Source organism: Saitoella complicata (genome assembly GCF_001661265.1).
Source record: "Saitoella complicata NRRL Y-17804 unplaced genomic scaffold SAICOscaffold_23, whole genome shotgun sequence".
Classification (NCBI taxonomy): domain Eukaryota; kingdom Fungi; phylum Ascomycota; class Saitoellomycetes; order Saitoellales; family Saitoellaceae; genus Saitoella; species Saitoella complicata.
In genome coordinates this window covers 244676-270267 of record NW_017567014.1, presented here as the reverse complement: position 1 = coordinate 270267, position 25592 = coordinate 244676, and the positions used below count along the sequence as shown (strand labels likewise).

At 54.0% G+C, this 25592-nt stretch overlaps 10 protein-coding genes across 10 annotated transcripts; 4 read left to right on the top strand and 6 right to left on the bottom strand.

Moving 5' to 3' along the window:
• Nucleotides 1–29: 29 nt before the first annotated feature.
• Nucleotides 30–1580, top strand: SAICODRAFT_36872 (TPR-like protein; the record flags this gene model as incomplete). The annotated part of the gene is made up of 1 exon (XM_019168532.1): nucleotides 30–1580. The coding sequence occupies one exon, from the start codon at nucleotides 30–32 to the stop codon at nucleotides 1578–1580; it is 1551 nt and encodes a 516-aa protein (XP_019022032.1).
• Nucleotides 1581–1848: 268 nt separating this feature from the next.
• On the bottom strand, nucleotides 1849–4576 carry SAICODRAFT_96481 (uncharacterized protein). The gene is made up of 4 exons (XM_019172049.1): nucleotides 4435–4576; nucleotides 4164–4343; nucleotides 3676–4109; nucleotides 1849–3622 (listed from the first exon to the last, which is right to left on the bottom strand). The coding sequence occupies exons 2-4, from the start codon at nucleotides 4263–4265 to the stop codon at nucleotides 1933–1935; spliced, it is 2226 nt and encodes a 741-aa protein (XP_019022031.1). The 5' UTR covers nucleotides 4266–4343; nucleotides 4435–4576; the 3' UTR covers nucleotides 1849–1932.
• Nucleotides 4577–5141: 565 nt separating this feature from the next.
• Nucleotides 5142–6554, bottom strand: SAICODRAFT_36871 (MFS general substrate transporter; the record flags this gene model as incomplete). Its single annotated transcript, XM_019168531.1, has 1 exon — nucleotides 5142–6554. One exon carries the CDS (start codon nucleotides 6552–6554, stop codon nucleotides 5142–5144), a length of 1413 nt encoding a protein of 470 aa, XP_019022030.1.
• An 805-nt stretch (nucleotides 6555–7359) lies between these two features.
• SAICODRAFT_165840 (uncharacterized protein) lies at nucleotides 7360–8370 on the bottom strand. Its single transcript, XM_019165675.1, has 2 exons — nucleotides 7744–8370; nucleotides 7360–7682 (listed from the first exon to the last, which is right to left on the bottom strand). Exons 1-2 carry the CDS (start codon nucleotides 8125–8127, stop codon nucleotides 7425–7427), a joined length of 642 nt encoding a protein of 213 aa, XP_019022029.1. The 5' UTR covers nucleotides 8128–8370; the 3' UTR covers nucleotides 7360–7424.
• A 1203-nt stretch (nucleotides 8371–9573) lies between these two features.
• SAICODRAFT_31673 (yippee) lies at nucleotides 9574–10576 on the bottom strand. Its single transcript, XM_019167976.1, has 2 exons — nucleotides 10110–10576; nucleotides 9574–10032 (listed from the first exon to the last, which is right to left on the bottom strand). The coding sequence occupies exons 1-2, from the start codon at nucleotides 10253–10255 to the stop codon at nucleotides 9843–9845; spliced, it is 336 nt and encodes a 111-aa protein (XP_019022028.1). The 5' UTR covers nucleotides 10256–10576; the 3' UTR covers nucleotides 9574–9842.
• A 129-nt stretch (nucleotides 10577–10705) lies between these two features.
• SAICODRAFT_9556 (phosphatases II) lies at nucleotides 10706–13063 on the top strand (the record flags this gene model as incomplete). Its single annotated transcript, XM_019171985.1, has 7 exons — nucleotides 10706–10729; nucleotides 10786–10888; nucleotides 10943–11104; nucleotides 11163–11323; nucleotides 11373–11501; nucleotides 11571–11982; nucleotides 12039–13063. 7 exons carry the CDS (start codon nucleotides 10706–10708, stop codon nucleotides 13061–13063), a joined length of 2016 nt encoding a protein of 671 aa, XP_019022027.1.
• On the bottom strand, nucleotides 12936–14605 carry SAICODRAFT_31671 (uncharacterized protein). Its single transcript, XM_019167975.1, has one exon. It carries the CDS (start codon nucleotides 14424–14426, stop codon nucleotides 13263–13265), a length of 1164 nt encoding a protein of 387 aa, XP_019022026.1. The 5' UTR covers nucleotides 14427–14605; the 3' UTR covers nucleotides 12936–13262.
• On the top strand, nucleotides 14596–15462 carry SAICODRAFT_27274 (uncharacterized protein; the record flags this gene model as incomplete). Its single annotated transcript, XM_019167022.1, has 3 exons — nucleotides 14596–14762; nucleotides 14822–14883; nucleotides 14957–15462. The coding sequence occupies 3 exons, from the start codon at nucleotides 14596–14598 to the stop codon at nucleotides 15460–15462; spliced, it is 735 nt and encodes a 244-aa protein (XP_019022025.1).
• Nucleotides 15463–19473: 4011 nt separating this feature from the next.
• SAICODRAFT_60927 (5-oxoprolinase) lies at nucleotides 19474–23418 on the bottom strand (the record flags this gene model as incomplete). Its single annotated transcript, XM_019169813.1, has 1 exon — nucleotides 19474–23418. One exon carries the CDS (start codon nucleotides 23416–23418, stop codon nucleotides 19474–19476), a length of 3945 nt encoding a protein of 1314 aa, XP_019022024.1.
• Nucleotides 23419–24351: 933 nt separating this feature from the next.
• SAICODRAFT_31667 (DUF1445-domain-containing protein) lies at nucleotides 24352–24957 on the top strand. Its single transcript, XM_019167974.1, has one exon. It carries the CDS (start codon nucleotides 24397–24399, stop codon nucleotides 24928–24930), a length of 534 nt encoding a protein of 177 aa, XP_019022023.1. The 5' UTR covers nucleotides 24352–24396; the 3' UTR covers nucleotides 24931–24957.
• Nucleotides 24958–25592: the final 635 nt, after the last annotated feature.

The following is a 25592-nucleotide window of genomic DNA, read 5'->3' as shown; positions in this document are numbered from 1 at the left end:
CAAAAGGGTCCAAGACGCTCTCTTATACAATGTCTGCAAACGGCTCGCTCTCCGCCGAGGAGCACAAAGCCCTCGGCAACGAAGCCTACAAAAAAGGCGACTACCAAACCGCCATCTCAGAATACACCCACGCCGTCGACTCCGAACCCCTCAACCCCGTCTACCTCGGTAACCGCGCAATGGCCTATGTCCAAAACAAACAATACGACCTCGCTCTCGCTGATTCCTTGGCTGCGGATAGATTGGCGCCGGGTACGCAGAAGACGTTGGCGCGGATTGCAAAGTGCTATACGTTGTTGGGAAGAGCTGACGATGCGTTGGATGTGTATAAGGGGATGAGTGAGGTACCGGCTGAAGCGGGTCAAGCGCATCAGATGAAGAATTTGTTCGAGCAAGCGACCAATATGATTCAAGCCGGGTCTGCACAGGCTGGACTCGCACTCAATGTCATTGATCAAGCCGAACGTCTCCTCGGCCCCACGGTCGCTCCCCCCAAGAAGTTCCAGATCTTGCGTGCGGAGGCATTGTGCGCAAAAACACCCCACGACTACGACCAAGCCAACGCAATCGCCATGTCCCTCCTCCGCAAAGACCAATCCGATCCCGAATCCCTAACCCTACGCGGCAAAATCCTCTACGCACAAGGCGAGAACGAAAAAGCCGTCGTACACTTCCAACAAGCACTCCGCTGCGACCCAGACTTCGTCGCTGCACGGTCCTTGCTCAAACGCTCCCGCGCAGTCGAGACCAAGAAGGCAGAAGGTAACGCGGCGTTCAAAGCCGGAAACCTCGCCGAGGCAAAACAGAAATACACCGAAGCACTCGAAGTCGACCCCGAATCCCGGACCGCGACGATGGCGAAGCTGTACTCGAACCGCGCTACGGTTTTGATGAAGTTGGAGGCATACGCCGACGCTATCGACGACTGTACAAAGGCATTGGAGCTCGACCCCTCCTACACCAAAGCCCTCCGCACCCGTGCCCGCGCCCACCTCTCCCTCGAATCCTTCCAATCCGCAATCACCGACCTCAATTCTGCCCTCGAACTCGACCCGTCAGACTCCACCCTCCGCCCCCTCCTCCGCGAAGCGGAACTCGAACTCAAGAAATCCCAACGCAAAGACTACTACAAAATCCTGGGTGTAGGCAAAGATGCAGGTGAGACGGAGATTAAGAAAGCGTATCGGAGGGCTGCGTTGAGGGATCATCCCGATAAGGCGGCGCCGGAGGATAGGGAGGCCGCGGAAGCGAAGTTTAAGGATATCAATGAGGCGTATACGACGCTTTCTGACCCGCAGAAGAAGTATAGGTATGATTCTGGAGCTGATATTGAGATGGATGGGGGTATGGGCGGGGCAGGCTTCGGTGGGGGTGTTGACCTTTCTGAAATGTTTGGCGGGATGGGCGGGATGGGTGGACATCCCTTCGGAGGACAGTTTGGGGGTGGGGGTTTCGGCGGAGGGGGAGGAGGACATCCGTTTGGGGGACAGCAGTTTGGTGGTGGTGGAAATCCCTTCGGTGGTGGATTCCCGGGAGGAGGAGGTGGTGGTGGCGGTGGGTTCCATTTCCAGCAGTTTTGAGGAGGGTAGATGTGAGGTAAAGCATCAACGAATATGAGCATTGGACTGGAGTTGGGTCTTCTGGGTGTTGGTACGATAACGACATAGATGTCATCATTCGAGCAATTGCATACTTTTTTCGCTGCACAGCTGTTGGTACACAGTCCATTCGTATTTATTATCACGCAGCACTTCACCTTCGAAGGAAGGTTACGTGCGCGTGCGTTCAATCTTACAGTAAAACATTATTCCAAAAACACCCAGTAGCTCATATAGAGAACTTCAAGAAAACCCTGCGCCAGCTCGAGATGAGAAAAAAGAACAAAAAAATACAATGCGTACGTGTATGCGTTTTCGTACATCCTTTGGTTCATCAGGCTCCAACGCCGACGCTTGCACCAGCAGTTCCAGATTCATTGGCACCATTCGCAGCTTCCGTCTCATTCCGCCCAGCACCATTCACCTCATTGAATGCGCCGTTCACATTCGCCCCATTCCCAAGTCCCTCCCTCCACCTCGAGATTTTCTGGAACCCACCACTAGCAAGGTCAACCCCCTGCAAATCCTCCACGCCCAAATCACCCGCCTCGACATCCTGAACGCCATTCGATACGGGGACGGGTACCCCTTGGCTAGCCTCATGGCCATTCGCATGAGCATGAGCATGTTCAGCGTTCTCCACAGGTGGGCTGACAGAACCAACAGCAGCTTCCTCACCATTCGCATTAGAAGCATTAGAGCCAGAACTGGCATGTTGTTCACCACTCGCGGTGCTTTGAAGAGCACTACCCAACGCCGCGTGCTCCAACCCTTGCAAGAACATCTGCGCACCACCCAAACTTCCATTCCTCTCCGTATGCACCGGGCCAGCCGGGCTTGGCGGATTAGAGTACTGGAACTGCAACTGAGGTGGAGGCTGTTGTTGCTGGAATTCTGGAGGCATGTATCTCCAGAACGGAGCGGGCGAACTAGTGGGGTAGAACTGTTGTCCTGGTTGCATAGGCGGCTGGCCTTGAGGGGGCATCGCACCACCCATGTACTGCCCGTTAACAGCAAGGTTGCGAGCAGCGTTTGCTGCACCTCCGCGGTCTGGAGTGTACGCGTCGAGTGGTCGGACAGGCTGGTACATGTTTGCTCCTGGAGGCGTACCGGGAACACCATTCGGTGGGACACCGTAACGCAGCTGAGGATCATGCGCATACTCACCAACGTTTTCCACGAAGGTTCCATCTCCGTTGGGGTTCATCATCGGGTGACCATAGGGAGGCGCGAACTGGAGCTGCTGGGGCGTTTGCGGGTGGTATGATTGAGCATGACGGACAGGAGTTTGCGCTTGCGGTGGAAGGCCGTTGAGGTCTTGTTGCATGTGATACTGCATCTGCGCCTGTCCATGTGCTGGTGGTACGTTTTGCACCACGGGTTGAGCAGTCATGATCGGGTTTCCATCGGGCTTCATCTTCCGGTGATGACCTCCGAGCTGGCGACCCTTGAAGAGCTTGTTCTGGAAGTCCTCAATGAACTGGGGCTCAACCTGCCACTTCATACCCTTTCCAGGCTCATCCGTTCTCCGTGGCACTTTCTGGAAAGCTTTGTTGAGAGAGAGGTTGTGGCGGATGGAGTTCTGCCAGCCGCTCTTGGCATGACGATAGTAGGCGTACTTGTTGGCGATCCAGGCGTAGATGTTCGATAGAGTCATCTTTCCTTCGTCCGATGACATGATAGCCTGAGCGATCATGGTTGCGTAGCTGTAAGGCGGCTTGATGTCCTTTGCCGAGTCCAGAGACAGATCTTCATCGCCAAAGTCTGGCGACAGGTGGGAATCTGGGATACCAGGGATGTGCGTCTTTTGGACAATGGTAACTCCCTTAGGGTAAGCCGTCGAGGTTTGAGGAATGGCCTGAGCAGCCTTGCGAGGAGACATAGACGTTCGCAGTCTTTTCCGCGCTTCGTCTTCGTCCTCGCCCTCTATAAATCCGCTAAGCATAGTTTGTTGCGAGGCAAGTACCGGCGTCTGATCCGGAAGGACAAACATCATCTGTACGCCACCAATCTCGAGGATGTTCCTGTGATGCATGTCAGTATGGCTTTCAGGGGGCACAAGAATCATGGTACGAACCCGCTGTTCAACATGATTTGCTTCGTCTCTTTGTACATCTTGCCGTCGATCTTCAATCCGTTCCTTCCATGCACCACACACTCCCAGACTCTTCTCTGCATATCGTACCCTATCGTAGCATGTTTCCTACTGACAACCTTCGCCGGTCCCAGATCGATATCGACATGGTAATCCGGATCCAGCTTGATGTCACTTGGTGCACTTCGATCAGGCTCGCGACCGATAGTGATCTTCAGTGCTTGCACGTAGTAGGTCCATGTCGCTCCCGCAAGCTTAGCGTAAGCCTGGATACCAGTGGTGTGCGTCGATGCATTGCGTTCGTTCGAAAATTCAGTCGCTACTGATACAGGGCGCTTCGGCATGGTGAGATTCGCGATGACTTGGTTGACAAGCTCCTGAGTGGCAGGTTGTCCACCCGAAGGTGATTCGTCGAGCTGCATGATCTTGTCAGGATCTCAAACCAGGAAAACAGCGTAATGACGACAAACCTTTCTTTTCCTTCCTAGGGATCCATCGAAAGACGGACTGGCTTCAGGGGAGCCATTCTCGTTTGCGAGATCCCTCGTTGACCTTGTCGCTCGGTTGGCCATGCTACCAGGGGTTAGGCAACCGAGTTGATCCAGAACCTTTCAGGTTGAATTATGCTGAGATGAGATATCGTTTGAAGCCTATGACAACCACAGTCAGTCCTGATATTCCTAACCCTCTCCCGCTGACTTCACGACGAATAACCGTACAGCCGAGAACAGAGCCACTCACCAAGGGACGTACGATGCCGTATGAGACTAGAGTGCTCGAAGATAGACTCTACCAGGTCTCTAATGATGCCGGATACCGTTTCCGTCCTTCTGAAAGGCTGGTCGATGCTGTTGATGATGATACCGCTCTCGTCTTCACCCGCAAAATCCTGTGTTGATTTGTTTTGGCACCAATGCCTGCCCTAACTAATATGGAAACGATTTGCGGCACCGGCATAGAAACCGGAGGAACGCGGGATGTAGTGACACATTTTGAACATTTGTTTATAACTTGTATCTAAAAAGTCACTTCATCTACTTCTTATTCTTTTCATGCGACTTTTACCCGTCTGTAGTAGTTGTCTGCGGATGTTGCAGCATTTTGCGTGAACCGTGGGATCGAGGACGGACCAGACGTCGACCTCGAATCATAAATGCGTGAGCAACAGCAGTGGTCATCACCATAAGCGACCCGCCTACTCATGAATAATGCAGCTCAATGTTCAATGTAGCCCTTCATTGTTAAGCCGGTACGGAAAGAAACGAATGCTAATACGCCGACAAACTGCTCAATAATGCTCACAACATAAACGTCCATGGTATCTTCGAACCACGCCATCCTCTTTCCACCATTGTTCGTGGCATCTTTCAATAAATAACGTATCCGTTTACGAGAAAGCCGGCATAACGAATGTAACAACGCCCACGTCCATCCTCCTAACCCTCCACTCACGAGAAAGCAAACTTCGACCTTCCCCTAATGGCCCCCCCAAACTTCACAAACAAGAACGGAATCGGCATCAACGCCAACGCAATAAACCCCAACAAACTACTGGCCCACTCAACCCCTAACTTTTTGAACATCTGTACCGCAAACATCGGGAAACCGGCACCGAACGCACTTCTCATGATGGTGTTTCCAGCGAGTGCGGACGCTGCGAAGACGAGGTAGGTATCGACGAGGTAGTTGAGGAAACCAGTGAAGATCATGACGAGGGCGGCGCCGATTGGGGCACCGGCGATGATGGGGGAGATCCAGTGGATGGATTTGCGGTAGCCTGTCCAGCCTAGCCAAAACATCCCGATCACCAATAGAGGGGCTGCGGCGCAGGCCATAGGCAATCTCATCTCCGCGACGGCCTTTCCAGTCGTTTGCCGTTGCACATTGTACCGATGCTGGAACCATACCGCGGCGGCCGTTCCAATCAACATCCCCACTCCAATCCCGATGAATGCCAACGAAGCAACACCCGCCGAAAACCCATGAATCTCAACAAATATAATCGGGTATGCTTCAAAGATGAGGTACAACAGCCCATACACGAACGACATGTAGATGGAAATGAGGAGGACGATGGGCTCCAACAACAACAACTTCCACGGCCTCGTCAACGCAACACCAAGGACCTTCGCGACCGATCGGTCATCCCTCTCAATCTTCGCGTACAACTCCATGTTTCCAGTTTCTTTCCTCATCTTCTGGGCCTTCTTCTTCAAGATGATGGGACCGTACGTTTCCGGGAGCGTGAAGACAAGCAAGATTCCACATGCTCCGGCAAAACACAACAGCACCCAAAACACCCATCTAAACCCCACAGTCTCACCCACAAAACTTCCAATGATGGGGCCGAGGACTGGTCCAGCACTAGGTGCGAGGGCAAAGATCGCCATGCCGTACCCCAGCGTCAAGGGATCCCAAATATCCGCCAACACACCTCCGGAATTCGTCAACGGACACGACGCCGCAAGTCCACCAACAAACCTCGCAGCCAACAACCCACCAATATTCGGCGTCAAGGCGGCTGGAATGTTCATGACAGTATAAAGGAAGAACGACACCAAAAACACCGGCCTCCTCCCCCAAATCTCACTCATCGGCGCCCACAACAGCGGGCCCACACAATATCCCCCAACAAAGGTCGTAATCGCACCCGTCGCCGCCAACTCATTCGTTCCCAACTCCTGCATGATCTGCGGGATACACCCACTCGGCGCCGAACTCGCAAAAGTCGCGTTCAACACAAGAAGGCCAGAGAGGGCGGTGATATACCATCGGCGACCACGGGACCAATTTTTGGGATTGAGCGGATCGTCGTCGGTGAAGATTACGAGGTTTGGGTCGTGGGTTTGGACGTGGGCCATTTTCTCGTGGAATGCGGTCTCGTCCTGCGTAGGTACATCGGTATATGGGTTTGGGTCGTTCCACGGGGGTGCTTCGAGACCTGCACCAGAGCGAGAGGTGAGTTGGCGTTCGAGATCTGCTCCGGTGTGGGCGTGAGGTGTAGTGGTGATAGGGTGGGTGGGTGCGTAGTTGTGACCGTGGGTCAGAGGGGATGTATGCTCGTACATGCCACCCTGAGCAGACGTCGGCACAGGCGGAGCTCCCGCAGCGAAATTTCCTTCTCCATCTTTCATTGCCTCGTTCGAAGGACGAGTAGATGCGCCATGGTAAGCAGCCAACGTCGGCGAGGAAGTAGTTGAATCGTTCATCCTGATCCCTTCTTCTTCAAACCGCGATGTAGAGTAAACAATTGTAACTGTAGGAGTAGCAGAGCCGGGATGTATGCTGTTTAAAGGAGGTCAAAGTACGGTGATTGGTAAGCTGAGTAGAGGTTCGGGTAGGGGTATCCTCGGTGTTTCTGTTTCTATCATCGCGCGCCACTTAAACGTTCGGTTGATGGCAGTGCCGAAAGAGCCGAGTTGAGTGCTTCGGCAGTGCTTACCCGAATAGGACCACCACCAAGTCCGTTTATCGCCGGAGATGACCTCAAGGCGAAGACGTTAACATGGTATATATCGGAGGGTACGACGAGTGAAGTGAGCAATGAACAAAGATTGGCTGAGGCCAGCATGGTATTATTATCGAGGGTATACGAAAAGTAGCACAAATCCCACTCCCATCATTCGCGCTTCATCGCAACACCACCCTATAAGACTAAGTAATATCGATGTAGAAAACGAAACGCCCAGTATATGCAATCAAGAGCCATGCCCACTTAACAGTGCTGAGCGTTACCCTGGCCGTCGGTACAGGGGGGAACGTAAGGAGAACTGTTCGAAGCATGTCAGAAGAAGGGACGGGATAAGAGAAGGAATGGGGGGGGAACAAACATACCAGCACGGAGCCTTCTCGGCGACCTGGGAGGGAGAGACGTTGGGCTCGCAGATGTAGAAGGCGGTCTTACACGCATCCTCCGTCTCGGATTCCTCACCCTGGGAGGAGGCCTTCAAGGCGCGGGAGATCTGGTTGGTGCAGTAAGCCGTGTTGGTCTGTTACCGCCATCGTTAGCATACACCGGAGGAAGATCAGCCAAAAGACTTGGTAACATACGAAACAAGTCGGCAAGATACCGAACAAAGAGGCACCGACAGCCTCGTCCAAGCCGTAGACGGTGTCGACCAAGGTGTTGACAGAGTACAACGCCTGACTATTCAACAATCCACCGGTCAAAGCCGGGACCAAGTTGCCGGTAACATCATTGAGGATGTTACCGGGTCCATCGGCGAGGTACTGGACGAGAGGGCAGAGAGTGTTGTCAGAGAGGATGTTGGAGATGAGAACACTGGCACCGTAGGCGAGTCCGGGGAAGGGAGACGCTCCGTAGGCGTAAGCACCGCCGTTGAGGGGGTCAGCGCCGGAGGTGGTAGGAGCGGCGTGGGTAGCGGCCACAGCAGCGACGAGAACGGCAGAAATGGTCTTGATGGAGAACTGCATGTTGATTATTGTTGTTGAGAGTTGTTTCGGTATCGAGAAGATAGAGAAAGTTTGTAGAGAGTTGTCGCGAAGCAAAAGTTGAGAAAGCTGAGAAGGGACTTGAGTGCTGTGAAGCGAGGCTAAAGGTTGCGAGTTCGGATTGTTGGAACTTTGTTGGGTGAGGAAAGCATCTCTGACCGAGAGGGAGGGGGGTTCTTATAGGATTGGGAGTGGCAGTGTCAGGGGTGGGAACTCTGGGAAAGGAGTAAAGGGCTAGAAGGAACGAGAGGGAAGCAAGAGGAGTGACGTAGATGGTCTGCCTCGGGTGCAGAAGGTTGGGGGGTGCTTGGACCGAACTTCATCGTGCGTGGTGAGACGGTTGTGTGTTTCTATGTGAAGAAGCTTGACACGCCTAATGACACGCTGAGTTCGTGTCGATCTTCATTCGGTCCGGCAGAAGTCGAGAAACCTAAGTTAACTCCGACTGTTACTGGCAACTTCGGAACATCAAGACGAGAGTGAGTCGTTCTTTGGCAGGGCTGTGCTGGCCGTGGTCTTGTTGGTACTCGTTATCTGGACGCGCTGAGCTAGGCGCCGGATTTGCTCCCACGCTCGTGCCCCGGATTTCAGGGGGCATCTACGGAAATAGACGAGACAGGGGCTATTGGTCCTTTTTGGGGGTTGCAATTGCCCGGGCATGACGAAGGGGTCTGAGCACACCGATGACACGTACCACAGTCAGACTTACCGGCACAGAACATTGAAGCTTTAGCCGGTAACCTCGGTAGTAGAACGTCATAAAGGAGGTCTCAAAAGTCGTTCCGAACGGTTTACCTAACTGAGTTCGAGTTCCCGAAGGTCACGAGCTCGAGGAAATCGTGCGGTATGACGAAAATATTAAAGGAGGTTGTTAGTTACGTTTCTTTCACTCCATATGGATGATCATGGGTGCAGAATGTTCCAACACAGCCCTTTCCCTTCGGTAGTTCAAAGTCCTGCGGGATAAACGGTTTACATGTCGATAGTTTTGAGGGACCTTCTTCGATCGTCTGAGAAAGGGCGTCAATGGAATTTATCATCATGATGTGCTGTAGCCGTACATTTATGAAGCCAAAGAAGAATTATGCATCATCTGTCACATGTCAGCAGGCAATGCACCAAGCTTCTGAGCACTCGAACCGGCTGTTGTGAAAAGTTCCCACGCATCGTAGACAAGAAAGGTGTAACAACCCCGGTTTCTGTATATCATCGAAATGACGGGAAGAAGGCACGTGAACATACCTAAGTAAGTTGACGATTACAGTCCAAAACACATCAGCTCGGCTATCAACGCTGGGAAGGATTAGTCCTCTCTGAATCCGTTCAGTCGCGATGAGTTACCCACCAATGGATCCTGTCCTGCTGGTGAGAGGCCTTCGAGTACAATATCGAGACGTTAAACGCATAGTAAAGTTAAACAATTCAATTGAGAAAGTACTACCAAAAACACCAAATCACGAAACCAAGAAGACACAAAGAATCCCAAACAAATTCAAAACCCAACAAAACGCCCGCAAAATCCGAAAGGCTAGGTCCCAGTACATCATATACACAGCTGTCATCCACATGCTCTCCGTAACCCCATTCATAACCACTTCTCATCCTTCTCCTCACATTCTCTGTCCTTCACCCCCCTCATTCACGCTCCTGTCTGCGTTGTTCACGCACAGCACCCACCTATCGGTGCGTGCAGTGCCCTACTTCACATAAACCAACAACTCCGCCTCCAAAATAAACTTCCCCTCCTTATACTGTTCCCTCGTCTCATACGCCCTATCATACTTCCACCCAACCGTCTCATTACACCCCCTACAAACGATATCGCGGACGGTGTGGCGGCCTGTTGTCATGTTGCGGTCTTGTGGTGATAGTGTGGTGACGTTGACCCTGTGCGCAACCCAGTAGTCAGCATTTCGAGGACAGGATCGCGCCTGACGGCTCGATGGGGGGAGAGGACAACTTACACGTTCTCGAATAGGTACGCTTTCCCGTGTTGGCCCCGGAATGCGCGGGAGATGATGTCTTCGTTTATTGCGAGGTGGGTTTTGCATTTTTTGCAGCCGTAGATTCGGGAGGGGGAGGAGAGGTAGGTGTTGTAGGTTAGGCCCATTGCGTCAATGAGTCACTGGGAGCTCGAGCTCGAGCTCGTGTCAGGTTGTTGGGAGTGAAGCCTGACGGTAGAGATGCTTTGCTTTGCTTCGGTAACAATGGACACGAAGCAAAGCGAGAGGTTTCTTTCGTGGATGACGATGTTTTGCGGATCTTGGTCGATATCGATAAGCTCTCAAAGCGGGGAAGATAGGCGTCCCTCGTCTCGTTCGATAGCCAGACACTCAGGCTTGATCACCGAGCGATTTCGATCTTATATCCTTCTCAGATCACTCGCAAACTCCCTTGGATGTTGGTCAGTTCCGTTGATGGTCAGCTGTCTGTTCGTCGCCCTCCGCACTCCCACACGCCTTATCCAGCCTTATCGTCAGCATTCGCACTTGACGTCGGACATGCAGGAGCGCGCATCACGTCACTCACCGCCATTCATGCCCTCCAATTACAACCCGCGATGGATTTGATCAGGGTAGCGAAGGTAGGATCATCGAAATAGGGGTATGTGGTAACAAGTATCTGACGAAGATTCCACAGGTCCCAGACGTCCAGCTCATCCGACGAGGCGTCACGGTGACTGGGACGCTGCATTTAACGACACATCACCTTATCTTTTCTGCGCCGAATACGGAGTTATGGGGTTGGTCATGTTCTGACGTAGTCTGCTTTATCAGATGGCTGACATGACCTACAGTGTGTTATCCGATCATCCACACCCTCGATCGACGACCCAATTTCGGGGGGATGTCAGCCCTGCGACTCCGCTGCCGGGACTTTGTCTTCGTCACGTTCAATTTCACGGATGAGGGACAGGCGAATGATGTGTTCGAGTCTGTCAAGGCTTTGTGCTGCAAAGGTCTCGTCATGTTCGTAATCGCCACAATCAGTACGGTGCTGACTTTGCGTCGAAACAGCAACGATTGAGAGCATGTATGCGTTCTTTTATACACCCGGCAAATCCGAGGCAGCGCAGAATGGGTGGGGGTTGTGGGATCCGGTAAAGGAGTATCAACGATTGGGGGTTGGCAGTCAGAATCCCAATTGGCGGATAACCAATGTTAATAAGGATTATACGGTATGTCATTCATTTGAGAGAAGCGGCTGTATGCTAATGGAAGTTGCAGTTCTCACCGACATACCCAGCAGTCTTAGCAGTACCCGCATGCATCTCCGATAACGTCCTCCAATACGCCTCAAAATACCGCAGCAAGACGCGAGTACCAGCTCTGACATACCTGCATTCAGTCAACGGGGTACTTTCCATTCCTCGATGCGCAAAATCTGTTTGTGTTTGCACGGAAAGCTAATCAGGAAACGTACAGTGTTCCATCACACGGTCGAGTCAGCCTATGGTGGGGTTGAAGCAGGCGAGGAGTATACAGGATGAGAGATTGGTAAAGTCGATATTCGAAACGACGCCGGGGAGTCATCCACACCCTACCCTATCGCACTCCACATCCTCGACATCACTCTCAAGCACGACATCAAATTCGAACTCCAACTCCACCAATCCCACGTCAGTCCTCGCACCAGCTGCTCCGCCCTCACTTTACGGCGGCGGTTGTGGGTCGGATAACTTGATTGTGGATGCTCGGCCGACGATTAATGCGATGAGTAATAACTTGATCGGTGCTGGCACCGAGAATATGGAGCATTATCCTGACGCGAAAAAGGTGTATTTGGGGATCGAGAATATTCATGTCATGCGGGATTCTCTTAACAAAGTCATCGAAGGTAATTTCAAGACCAGACCAATGCCGTGTGCAAGGACTAACATCGTGGGGTTACAGCGATCAAGGACTCAGATTTGACCCCACTACCCCCAAATCGCGAACTCCTGGCCAAGAGCGGCTGGCTAAAGCACATCTCGGCAATCATGGACGGAGTCTCCATTATCGTCAAAACCCTCCACCACCAAAACTCCCACGTCCTAATCCACTGCTCCGACGGCTGGGACCGTACCTCACAACTCTCCGCTCTCGCCCAACTCTGTCTCGACCCGTACTACAGAACACTCGAGGGATTCATGGTGCTTGTCGAGAAAGATTGGTTGAGTTTCGGACATCGGTTCAACGATCGGCAGGGCTATGTTGGGTCCGAGAAGGCGTTCGTGGATAACCGGAAAGAGAGACTCGAGGGTCCAGGGGCGGGGTTACAGAGTCGGTGGATGGAGCTGCGACGAAAGGCGGAGAAGGACACCAACACCCAAAACACCTCGCCTGTGTTTCATCAGTTTTTGGACGGGGTGTATCAGATCCTGAGACAGTCTCCTAAGAGATTCGAGTTCCGCGAAAGGTTTTTGAGGAGGTTGTTATACCATTCGTATTCATGCCAATACGGCTCGTTTCTCTACAACAACGAGCGGGAACGCCATGAAGCGAATCTCCGCCACCGGACGCGGAGTGTTTGGGATTACTTCCTTGCGCGGAGGAGTGAGTGGATGAATCCATCCTACGTACCAGAGGAATCGGGAAGAGTGGAGGGAGTCATCGTACCGGAGGGGAAGGGGGTCGTGTGGTGGGCGGAGGGGTTTGGGAGGAAGGATGAGGAGATGAATGTTATGAGTACTAGTGTACAAAGTCCGACGAGTTTGAGTCGGGCGGATACGCCGGGGAGTGCGCCTGGTGCGTACCCAAGCGATGGAGTGAGGAAGGAGGAGGTACAGGAGGTGAAGGAAGTCAAGGAGCCATTGGCAGGGACGGGGAGGGATGAGAGGGTTGGTGATGGGGAGGTTGTTAAAGAAGTCGAGGCTGCTGATGGGGTGGAGATGAATTTCGAGAGGAGGATGGGGGGGTTGGAGATTGGGCCGTTATGAGCACGAGCATGGGGATAGTTATAGACGTTCGGCACGGCAAATCTCCAGAGACATTGATTATGTGATGATGCGTAAGTGCTAGCTAGCTGAACTAAGACCCGGGAGGTTAAATTTGGCTGTCTGTTGTCTTCTTCACCACGGTTCGAATTCGTTCGCGATGCGGTGTCCTAAACCCATCCCAAGATCGATATCTTTCACCCTATCCTTCTTCTCCCTCGTCTTCTTTTTGAAGTTCTTTGCACCTCTGCTTCATATGCGTATGAAGACTACCCTTCCTCGTAAATCCCTTTCCACAACCTGGACACTCATGATTTTTCGACTTTTTGAGGTGTGGGTGGTGGTTGTGCTCTCCACCCTTCTCGTCGTGCACCTCCTCCCCTCCTTCCTTCAATGCTGTAGCTCTCTTTGCCTCTTGTGCTGCTGCTGCTGCTGCTCTCTTTGCGGCTGCTGTCGCCGTCGCGGGTTTCGGCGGTTGCCATGCTCGTGGTGGTTTTGTGAGGGTAGGAGTTTTCCGCCCACGGATGTGCGAGAGGTGGGACCAGTGGCTGCGAGAGGGATCATCGAGGAAGGAGGGGAGGGGGAGGGTTGGGGGCATCGTTAGCTGCTCCTGCTCTTGGTCGGGGACTGGAGGGGTTGTGTGTTCTCGTCGTGGTGGATTCCATACTTCATCCGCGCCGAGTAGGCTCTCCATCCGTGCCCGTGCCCTCTGCACCGCGTCCGGATCCCAGCTTTTTGAGATACTCTCTGCGATACTCAGTAGCTGTCCTGCGCAAACCTTCGATAAACGGTCGCCATCCGCTTTACCACCCTGCCTCGCGCGCATTTTCGCAACAGCCTGAAGCAAGTCATCGATTCGTCCGAGTATTGCGGGTTCGAGGGCGTGGATTGCGGTGTGGGCTGGGTGGTCTGGTATATCCGCCGCAGAGGGCTCGAGACCAGCGGAATGTAGAGCCGCATTCGAGATCCGGTGGAAAGCGGCGTGGATCTCGTCTCGGAGCGGCGCGGATGGGTGTATACCCCACCGACCCTCCCCCCGTGGTCGCGGGACGAGATGTGCAGGCATAGGCCACGCTGTCCATACCCGATTCAACCTCATCTTTTTCTTGACGATTCTCCCATCTTCGGTTTCAATTTCTTGGTACACATCGGGATCGGTGGAGGAGGGACGGAGGCGTTTTCGGAGGTTGTGGGAGGAGAGGGCGTGGAGGGAGATGTTGTGGGCGTCGGTGTGGTCGAGGGATTTGAGGAGGTCTTTGTGTTCGAGGATTTCGCGGCGAGTGGGGCGAGAGGGGGGACCGGGGAGGATTTCGTCGTCGTCGAAGGCTGGAGATGGGGAGCGACTGTGGGTGTCTACGTCGTCCATCTCGATCCTTTATCCAACTTTTCTGAAAGGCCGAAAGTTTGGTGTAGTGTTTTGTCTTGCCTTATCGATACGCGGCAGTTTTGCATCTGATTCTCAGCACACGTCGAATTAAGGTTACGGTCCGCTCTCCTCGTCATACTTTACCCCTATTGAGCAACGACCAAGAACAATGCTACCAACACCCACCCTCTCCCACTTCACCGAACGTGACTACGAACACATCTACGAACCCGCCGAAGACACCTTCATCCTCCTCGATGCTTTGGAGCAAGATGCAGAGATGCTGAGGAATATCCGGAAGGATGGGGAGGGGTTGCCGTTGTGTGTTGAGATAGGGTGTGTTCTTGTAAGGTATACCTTACTCAAGGGTTAAAGAACTAACCAAAGGCACACAGTTCTGGTTCGGGGTGTGTTTCGACGTTCTTGCAAGCGAGTGTATTCGGACACACCAATTCAAGTACGCATACACCCCCGCATACACCCCCTCCTCCTTTACCCATCTCATACTAACGCATACAACTACCCCACAGTCCACCTCTGCACCGACATATCCCCAAAAGCCTGTCCAGCAACCCTCCTAAGCTCCCACGCAAACCTCCCATCCCCAACCCACCCCCACCACCTCGACCCCATCCGCACCTCCCTCATAAACCCCCTCCTCTCCCCCCGCCTCCGCAACCAAATCGACATCCTCCTTTTCAACCCCCCCTACGTCCCAACTTCCTCCTCCGAAATCGACAACACAGGCACCATAGCCGCCACCTGGGCCGGCGGCGCAGACGGTATGATGGCTGGAACGTGGGATGTGTTGAGTGTTTTAGGGGAGGTGTTGAGTGACCGTGGTGTGTTTTATTTGGTTGCGGTTAGTGAGAACCGACCGCGGGAGATTATGGAGGTTGTGAGGAGGTGGAGTGGGGGTGGGGTTGAGGGGGATGTTGTTGTTAAGCGGACTGCGGGGCGGGAGAAGTTGCATGTGTTGAGGTTTTGGAGGAGGGGGAATACGCTTATCACACCGATGGATACGCCGAGTAAGTGAGCTATGGGCGCGTGGGCGGTGTGGTCCGTGGAGGAGGAGGAGGAGAAGAAGAGGTGGTTACACGATGTTGATCGCTCGCCATCGTGTGGTAGCAGGAACGGTTGCGCGGAGCTTGGGGGCGATACGAGTAAAGGTGTGTATCTCTGTGGACTCCATTCTTATGGAATGAGGAAGGCTTTTGCGGTGCACACGGCTGGTCGCAGAAGTAGGTGTAATTTAGGTTGCTGACCTGTGGTGTCGCCCAAAGTTCCCTCGTTCTCGGCCCTGGTTGTCTTCATCGAGACGAGTCTGTGCACAAAGGTTTTAGACACGCGAGATTTCTGTTGGATGGTGACTAACCTGTGGTTCGCCCATAGCTTTGTCGTTTGACGCAACGATTGACCTCGGACTCGTTCGGGTGATTGTAGGTTCTTGCGAAAGGTCAGTCCCGCTCTGTCCGGTACCAGGCGGTGGTTATGTGCGAACCAAGAAATTGATGGCGTCGAGCCGTGATGCTAACCTATGGTTCCGTCCATAGGCCGACCCTATGCGGTATGTCGAACGAGTCGGACGCTGTGAGAACGAGGACACATGTACGAAAGGTTAGTCCCGCTCTACTTTGTGTAGCTCGCGGACCCCCATGCTCCCACGAGGATGCGGACGGGGCTCCGTGTGGGCATGTTGCTCGAAAGTGCATCGTGTTCACATGGAGGACAGTTGCTAACCTATGGTCTCGCCCATAGTTACGTCCTATACGATGTCACCGCCGGTGTGAAAGAATCTGGTGCGAGCAAGCTTGGTGTGAATGGGGGTTTACGACAGGTTAGTTGTCACCGCTACCTCGTGTTGGTGTGACGCTCTGTTTATGGCATCGCTTTGATGCAAGCATATTCCTAACCTATGGTTTCGTCCATAGCCTCCTCCTCCACCCCGGCTCGTGCGTCTTGATTCGATGAGTTTGTTTGGCGGTGGAGTTGAAGTGTCAGATCTACAGCTAGAAGGGTGAGTAGATGGGGTCTCCCTTTCAACTTTCCGATGGGATTGTTGTGTGTTGCGTCACGTCACGTGCAGTTCTAGAATTCACTCACGCTATGACGGGTGCCGCGGCTCAAAGAGCGCATCCAAGGGAAATGACTCAGCAGCTGCGGTGGTGGTTTTCTAGGGGAAATCGATTCTGCTCTGGTCTTCGCTGGATCTTTTCATACGTCGGAAGGGCATGGCGGGAGTAGGGTTTGATTTCCATCGTATAATAGCATCGCGATTCTTTATCGAATCCTTATCCTATCCTATACCGGTAGCGCGCGTGACGGTGACCCAACGCGGGGGGTGAACTGCGGATCGTGCGACCCTTGGATTGAGTCGCCGCGTAAATTCCTCAGTCCGCAACAAACAGCTTCGACAATCTGTTGGAGCTCCAAGCTTGTTGAAGGCGTCAGCTCAATCATCTACAAGTTCAAGTAACGTCTACGTTTCGTCAACACGTTCCTATCATCCCGTTTCTTCCCGATGTCGTCGACTTCCACCGTTTCCCTCCCGTCCGCTGGTGCTTCCGGCCCCGTTGACGTCGCTAACAGGAAGAAGGACGCTGCTGCTACGTTGGCTTCGCTGGGTTCGTTGGGTATCCATGGCCGCGCAGCCGGTACTCAGTTGCCTACCCCGAAGAGCTCCGTCAGCCCGGCTTTGGCTCCTAAGAGCAGCGGTATGGGAGTTGGTGGAGCTACGGGAAGGATGAACGGCATGGATGGAGAGGAAAGTGACATGGAGATCGACGTCGTTGGCTTCGAACACGACGAGGAACACGGTGACTCTACCCAGAACGGTGGCTACGGAGCCAAATACAGGGATGACATCGACGAGGAGGACGCCGATATCGACATCGAACTCCCCTCCCCCGATTTTGACCCATCCACCTCCTCCTCACCATTTGCCGACCCCACCCTCCACCCAACCGCCCTCGCAACCACGTACATCCATCCCCTCCTCACGACCCAAGGACCTCTAGCCATCCGTCATATCACGACACACCTCGTCGCACACGTCCCCGCATTCGCTAGGTTGGGCGCTGCGAGACAGAGACGGGTCGTGACGAAAGCTCTCGAGGTCGGGAGACGTGATCGGAGGTGTTTTGAGAAAGTTGGGTGGGGGCGGTGGGCGGGGCTCACACCTGGGATGGGAGTGGGTGAGAGACCGAGTTCGTTTAGTCCGGGGTCCATGGATAGTCCGGCGGTGGGTCCGGTGGTGAGTGGGTGTTTGGGTGGAAGTGGGTTGGGTACTTCGTTTGTCAACTCGCCGAGTTTTCCGGGATCGGGTGGGGGTGGGTCGTTCCTTATCCTCCAATCACCTGCTGTTGGGCCGGCGGATCGTGGATCCACATCTGACTCCGTCACCTCCAACTCGTCGGACGAAGACGAGGACGAGGATGATGCTGAGGAAAGGGGACGTACACGTCTTCACCCCGAAGACGATATCGACCCCCTCGACCTAACCTCAACTTCTCACCCCTCCTCCTCGACCACGACGCATCACCCCCTCAACTTCACCTTCGACTCCGACTCCGACTCCACCGACTCCGAAGACTGGCGCGAGATCGGAGCGGAAGAGCTGCGGCGGCCATCGATTCCGGGTCTCCCGAGACCAAGTTTAGGGAGGAAGAGTTTCTCGACGGCGGGGGTTGTTGGTGCGAAGAAGGAGGGAGGGATGAGGAAGGGGAGAGGGAGTGTGGGGGAGGCACCGCCGATGATGTTTACGAGGAGGGTTAGTGAGGGTTTCCCGGTGAGTGGGTTCAGAAGTACGTCCTTCTCCTCAGCCGTCGGCGCTGGTTCTGCTTCCCCGTCAAAGGCGAATGGGAACGGGAACGGGGGGTGGAGTCCGGCGTTTGGACCTGTGGGTGGCCACGGTATGCCGAGTCCTTCGACGACGAGCAGTGTGAAGAGGAGTCCATCGCTTAACCCAACCACCTCCTCATTCCCAAAATTCGCGTCCGCACTCTCCTCCTCGCTGGGGAAGAGCTGGAAAGATAACCACCACTTCGCACAACCCTATCCGACCTCGAGCTCCCACCACTCCTCCCCCCGTCTCGACGCCACCACCCCCTCCTCCTCTCTCCAATTCCGCAAACAATCGTTTTCGTCCTCGATGAGACCCGGAGGAGTGGTGAGAGGAAAGAGTGCGTTGGCGGCGTTGAATGAGGCTGTTAGTCATGGGGGTGGGATTAATGAGGCGATGAAGGCGTTGAAGGAGACGCAGGCGAGGACGAGGAGTGAGGTTGAGGAGGAGGAGGTTGTCGAGGCTTTGATGGGGTTGAGTCGGACATAAGTGGTTATTGTGGGGCTGGGCATTTGGGGTGTATGGTTATTGGCTGCATGGGGAGCGTGGGGACCGGTGTGGTCTGTTGATGAGGATGTACCATAGGTCATTTGGTGGAGTGGAGCCATGTGGAAGACAGAGAGGGAGATGATCAGGGACATTGTACGATGTTGGATGGATTCAGTTTGGGACGGTTCTAGTGCAGAACGTCCCAATATACAGAAAGGACGCGGTAATATGGCCATGGGTAATGGATACGGACATTGGGGTTAGCTTTATTTAGGGATTGGGAGGTGGAGGTGGGAACAATCAAATCACATTTGTCTCCTTATACCTATGATAAGAACTTCTGTTCCCATTTCCGGTTTTGATATACCGGTAACGCTCGAATACGTTTCAGGTTCGCCGGAAACGTGCACGGAAAACGGCCAGGACCAAGCAGCCGCGGCGGTAACGGCATCACGGATATCGATAGTGATACCAAGTGGACGACGCTTGTTCAAATAGATACACCGTGACAACATATAATCGACACCTCGTCAAGCTCTTCTTTACCACTATCAAGGCAAACGTGCAGCTGTTTCTACCGTGGGAACCTAATAACTCAGATTGCGACATATGTACACGAAGTTCAACAGAATGATATGATATATGTATCCCAAACAATAGCTAACTCCAGTACAAAACTATAAAACAAATCTCAAAAAGAAGTATATGGTATCAGATCTAGTTAGTCTCCTGCATCAACCTATAAGCATCAACAGAACCCTTCGCCAAAAGCTGGTTCTGAGCACCCTTGACAACATTTCTCTCACCACCCTCTTTAGCACCCCACGCACCACCTCCAGGAGTGTAAAGCACGATACGGTCACCGGCACCAAAGTTGGCAGTGTTCTTACCACCGAGGTTGATAACACGCTCCTCACCCGTCTCCTCATCCTTCCTAACCCACAGGTTGAGACCAGCGGCACCGTCGCCTCCACCCTCCAAACCGTAAGGACGGTAGGTACGACGCTCGGAGAGAATGGAGCACTGAACAGGCACCATGAACTCGATATCACGGATGACACCGTCACCTCCAGGGTGAAGACCGTCGCCACCAGATCCCTCTCTCAACGCAAACTGCCTGAGGATACACGGGTACCTCTTCTCGAAGATCTCGGGATCCGTGATACGGGTGTTGGTCATGTGCGTGTGGACACCACTCTGTCCATCCCAAGCAGGTCCAGCTCCAGATCCACCAGCGATGGTCTCGTAGTATCCGAACCCCTCGACGTGCTCACCAGTTTCGGTCTTTCCACCCGTACCGAAGGTTAGGTTGTTACAGCATCCCTGGGAGGCAGCACAGGCACGGAAAGCCTTGAGGATGACGTCGGTGATACGTTGGGAGGTGAGCACGTTTCCACCGACAACGGCAGCACCCTTAGAAGGAGACAAGAGGGAGCGAGGGGGGATGATGACGGAGATGGGGTTGAGACATCCCTGGTTCAGCGGAATCTCGGACTCGATCAAGGATCTCAAACAGTAGATGAGAGCAGAATGCGTAATGGCAGAAGGAGCATTGATGTTACCGTAGACTTCAGGTCCAGTGCCGGTAAAGTCAAACTCAGCCTCACCCTTCTCACCATCGATCGTAACCTTCAGCGCGATGGGGGTACCGTTATCCATGTAGTCGATCGCCTCGAGCGGCTGTCCCTCGAACTTCTTGTACATACGCTTCAAGAGCTCGCGGACAGCGACCTCGGCGTTCTTTTGGATGGCGAACATGTACGTCTGAACGCACTTCAATCCATACTCTTCGATGAGGGCCTTGATAAGGGAGATACCCTTGGTGTTGGCAGCGACCTGAGCCTTGAGGTCAGACAAGTTGTCCTGCAAGCAACGGGTACCGGAGCAGCCGTCGTACTTGGCAGGCTCGTTGAGCAAGAGCTCGGTCATCCTCTCCTCGTTGAACTTGCCCTCAGACACGATCTTCTCGGCCTCGATGGCTGCGCCCTCCTGCCAGAGCTCGGTGGAAGTGGGAGGCATAGATCCCGGCAAGCATCCACCGATATCAGCGTGGTGACCACGAGATGCGACGTAGAAGACGATCTCGCCGTTGTCGAAGACAGGAGTGATGACAGTGATGTCAGGCAAGTGGGTACCTCCACACATAGGGTGGTTGGAAACCAAGACATCACCATCCTTCAACTTCCCCTTCCACAAGTTATGCTGGTAGCGGACCGCATACTGCATCGATCCCAAGTGCACGGGAACGTGCGGAGCGTTGGCGACCAACCCACCATCAGGCGAGAACAACGCGCAAGAGAAGTCAAGACGCTCCTTGATGTTGGTCGAAACGGAAGTCTTCTGGAGGGTGCGACCCATCTGCTCAGCAATCGACATAAATCTATGTCCGAAAATCGAGAGCTGGATGGGATCGATCTTGATCTCCTCCTGCTGAGACTGCGACGCAATCGTCTTCTTCTCGCCCAAGTCAATCACAACGCACCTCTCCAAAATATGAGCAGTAGCGTTAGGCACCAACACAATCGTCTGCGTCTGATCAATAATCATCGCCGGACCCTGAATCTTGGCACCAGCCTCGAGGCTCTGGAGTTGATGGACAGGAGTGTCAACACGCCCATTCTCCGCACCAAAGTAAACCTTCGTTGTACCATCCGCCTCAGGAACCTTAACCTCCTTCCCCTCCACCGCCTTCATCTGCTGATACGGGCTAACCTCCCCCGTCGCAAACGAAGCCCCAATCGCCCTAACACGAAGATCATCAACCAAAATCGCCTTGGAATCAAACGTGAACCCAAACTCGCGCTGATGTCTCTTCGTGAATTCTGCGCCAAAATCCCAGTCTTCGGAGGCTTCAGGCTTGAGGATCATGAGGGCGGTGTTGGAGCCATGGTAGCGCATGTTGAGGTAGACTTCGTGCTTGACCTGGTTTGCCTCGAAGCCCTGGCTCAAGAGTTCTTGTGTGGCTTTCTCCATGAGTTCGTGCAACTTAGCCTTGACCTCCTCCTTGGTCTCCGCATCGAACGATGTAGCAGCCGGCTCTTGAACCTCGTGCACGACATCCGCAAGGGCCATACCATAGGCAGAGAGAATAGAGGAGTACTTGTGGATAACAACCCTCGAGATACCGAGTGCGTCAGCGACGGAACAGGCGTGTTGACCACCTGCACCACCGAAAGAAGCGAGGTTATGCGCAGACGTATCGTGTCCACGAGCCTCAGTGAGGGTACGAACGGGACGACACATCGACTCGTCCGCGACCTTCAAGAACCCGAGCGCAACTTCCTCGGGCGTAAACTCGGATCCACCATTCGCGCGCTGCTCCTCGTTGATCTGCACCGTCAACTCCGCGAATTTCTTCGCCGTGGTCTCACGATCGAGGGGCTCGTCTTCGTTGGGACCGAAGATCTTGGGGAAGTACTCCGGTAACAACCTTCCCAAGAACAAATTGGCGTCGGTCACCGTCAAGGGACCGCCCTTTCTGTAGCATGCTGGTCCAGGGTGGGCGGAGGCTGACTCGGGTCCCACGACGAAAAGGCCGTTACGCCAGAAAAGCATGGATCCACCACCAGCCGCGACGGTGTTAATGTCAAGTTGAGGAGACTGGATGGAGACTCCAGCCGTGGTGGTCTCGAAGACGTGTTCGTAGATTCCTCCATAACGGGAAACATCCGTCGAAGTACCACCCATGTCGAATCCGATAACGGGGACCTTCTCCTCTTCGTCGTACGAGGTCTGAGCGTATCCGACGACACCACCAGCGGGTCCGGAGAGGATGGCCTTGAGACCGGAGAACTTGCGGAAATCGACGAGACCACCATCTGACTGCATGAACTCACATCTGGATCCGTGACTTCCCAACCCGCCGCGGAAATTCGAGGAAATGGAGTCGATATAGGTCTTGATGACGGGGGTGAGGTAAGCGTCGGCAGTGGCAGAGGTACCACGGGGAACAGCCTTAATCATAGGCTGCAATTGCGCCGAAATCGCAACCGAGAATCCCATCTCGATCGCGGCGTTCGCGATCATGTTCTCGTGTTCGGGGTAAGTGTAAGAGTGGAGCATGACCACCGCAATACTTCTGAATCCGTCATCCCACAATTCTTGTAAGCTCTTCTTCACGGATTCCATGTCCGGCGTCTTGATGACGCGGACGACTTCGCCGGTGATGCCCTTGCGGAGAGCAGAGTCAGAGTTGACGTCGATGGGTTGTGGGCGCGGGTTCTCGGCGTAGCCTTCGAGGGTGACACGCTCGTCCACCTCAATGACTTTCTCGTATAGCACATCCGGCTTCGCAACAGACAAATCAAAGATCTTGGGTCTGGATTGGTTTCCGATGCCAAGCAAATCTTTGAAGCCCTTGGTAATAAGCAATGCACTCCGCGCACCCTTTCTCTCCAACAACGCATTCGTCGCAACCGTCGTACCCATCCTTACCGCCTCCACATGTCGTAGATCCAGGAGCTCGCCACGGGGGTGTGGAGTTCCCGTCGCGATCTCAAGGATTCGACGAATTCCCTCGGTGGGGGCATCTTTGTAATTAGAGGGATCGACGGAGAGGAGCTTGAGGATGACATCCGGACGGCCTGGGATGGAGGCGTGGACGTCTGTGAAGGTGCCTCCACGGTCGATAGAGATTCTGATTGCTAGTGATTTGTCGACCATGTCGTTATTGTTCGTGTGTGTATGGATCTGATCCGTTGATGGAGACATTTCGGCCGAGGAGGAGGAGGGGGGTATAAGTACTTCCGGCGAGTATCTTGACAAGTCCGATCACTTGGAGGAGGAGGTTGATGGTTGACGATACACCGAGTAACCGGATCGTTCGGTAATGCCAGATATGGGGAGGAGCTCCTCCGGGACCTTACAGTGTGGCAGCGGTGGGTACATGGACATGTGGGGCCGAGCAAGGCGGGGCTCCACTTTGGGCGCGCTCGGACCCCGAGATAGGCATATCGCTCCGTCAAGGGAGATGAGACGCCGCCGCTCGATGGAGCTCCACTTGTTGATCCACCTCGGGAAAATGGGTTGCGAGTGCGAGGCGATGTGGTATGATAGATACTGGAGCTCCACTCTCAAGGGCCGGGTAAGATATCCGACGCCGGTGGACAGTCTTCCGTGAGATCAGTCAAAACCGCTCTCACCTCCCTCCACTTCGTCGATACCAACATCCTACCCTCTCTCTATCTCTACGCGATCAACATGGCACCATCACTACAAGTCACAATTGACCCAACCACGGTCCCTTCACAGACCACCGAGCCTGCGATTACGAAGTCAACGAAATCCTCCAATGGAGTTCCTTCCTCCCCCTACCCAACCGGCCTCTCCGCCCGCCTCGCAGCCCGCGACAACACCTACACAACCTCGACCTCCGGCCTAGCCCCAACCTACCTCCAAGCAAACCTCCTCATCCTTCCCTCTCGCTACGCCCCAGACTTCCGTCTCCTTTGCGCACGGAACCCAGTACCGTGTCCCCTGTTGGCAGAGAGCGCGGCTGTGGGAGACTGGAGCGGGCTAAAGAGCTGGATCGAAGGCGTGGAAGATGGCAGCGTGGCAGCGGAGTTTGATGTCAGAAGGGACGCACCGCGCTACATGGTCTACCGGGATGGAAAGTTGATCAAGTTCGAATGTCCTGACGTGATGGAAGAATGGACAGAAGACCACGTCGCGTTCCTCATCGGCTGTTCGTACTCTTTCGAGTCCGCGCTTACGTCTGGTGGTCTCGCACCCCGGCATACGGTCATGAACAGGAATGTACCGATGTATCGCACCACTGTTCCACTCTGCCCCGCGGGTGCCTTCACAGGCAGCACCTACGTCGTCTCCATGCGTCCCTACCCCCGCCACCTCATCGAATCCACCCGCACAATAACCCGTCCCTACACCGCAACCCACGGCGAACCCATCGCCTGGGGTTGGTCAGCCCTCCGCACCCTTGGTATCTCTTCCATTGATTCCCCGGAGTGGGGAGATGCTCCTTTGACCTTGGATGGGAGGAAATTGAGTGAGGTGGAGGGGGATGAGGAGAATGTTCCGGTGTTTTGGGCGTGTGGGGTTACGCCACAGGAAGCGGTTATGAGGGCGGGATTGGAGGGGGTTGTTATGGGACATGCGCCGGGGCATATGGTTGTGCTTGATGCGAGGGATTGGGATGTCGTGAAGAAGGAGGAGTAGATAGAGATGGACAGGGGAGTGTAAGAGTATTGTTATAAGAGTCAGTGAACTTGTCGTTATCCTATGATTGCAAGTGCTACTCAGCGCCGTGAGAAGGCTGGCCGTTGGATCTCGTCTCCAGACTTTCGAGGTCCAGACTTCCCATACCCCTACCCCTTCCCCTCCCATCACCAGCCGGACCCAAGATCCTATTACGCACAAGCAGTCTACCCCTCTATCACCCTCAATCTGACACTCATATCAGATCAATTCCAAACTTTTCTCATCATGTCACAGGACCGGAGATTTTTCACCCGAGCGGTGCCCCTCCCGGCACCCCCCCGCCGCAATCGACACGCGGGGCATCTCAAGCAAGCTCGCTCCTCAAGTCTCAGCAATTGCAAGCTGCTCATGAAAGCGCATGTCTCCGCTTTCCCGAGGAAGAAGAGGAGGAGCACCGCTCGGGTACAGTATCAGTATTCGAATTGTAATTTCTCAGATGCCGTTCGTTTCACACACACACAAGGTCCGCGGAGCGAGGATTAGCGGGTCTCAACGCTAAAACAGTGTGGGAAGCTGAAGCTAGGCGAGGCGTGCCGGTCCCAGAGTATAGGATGGGTTTGGTAGGTGATTACGCGGGCCTACCACTACTAGCTATGGGCTTTGATTGGAGGTGTATAGGC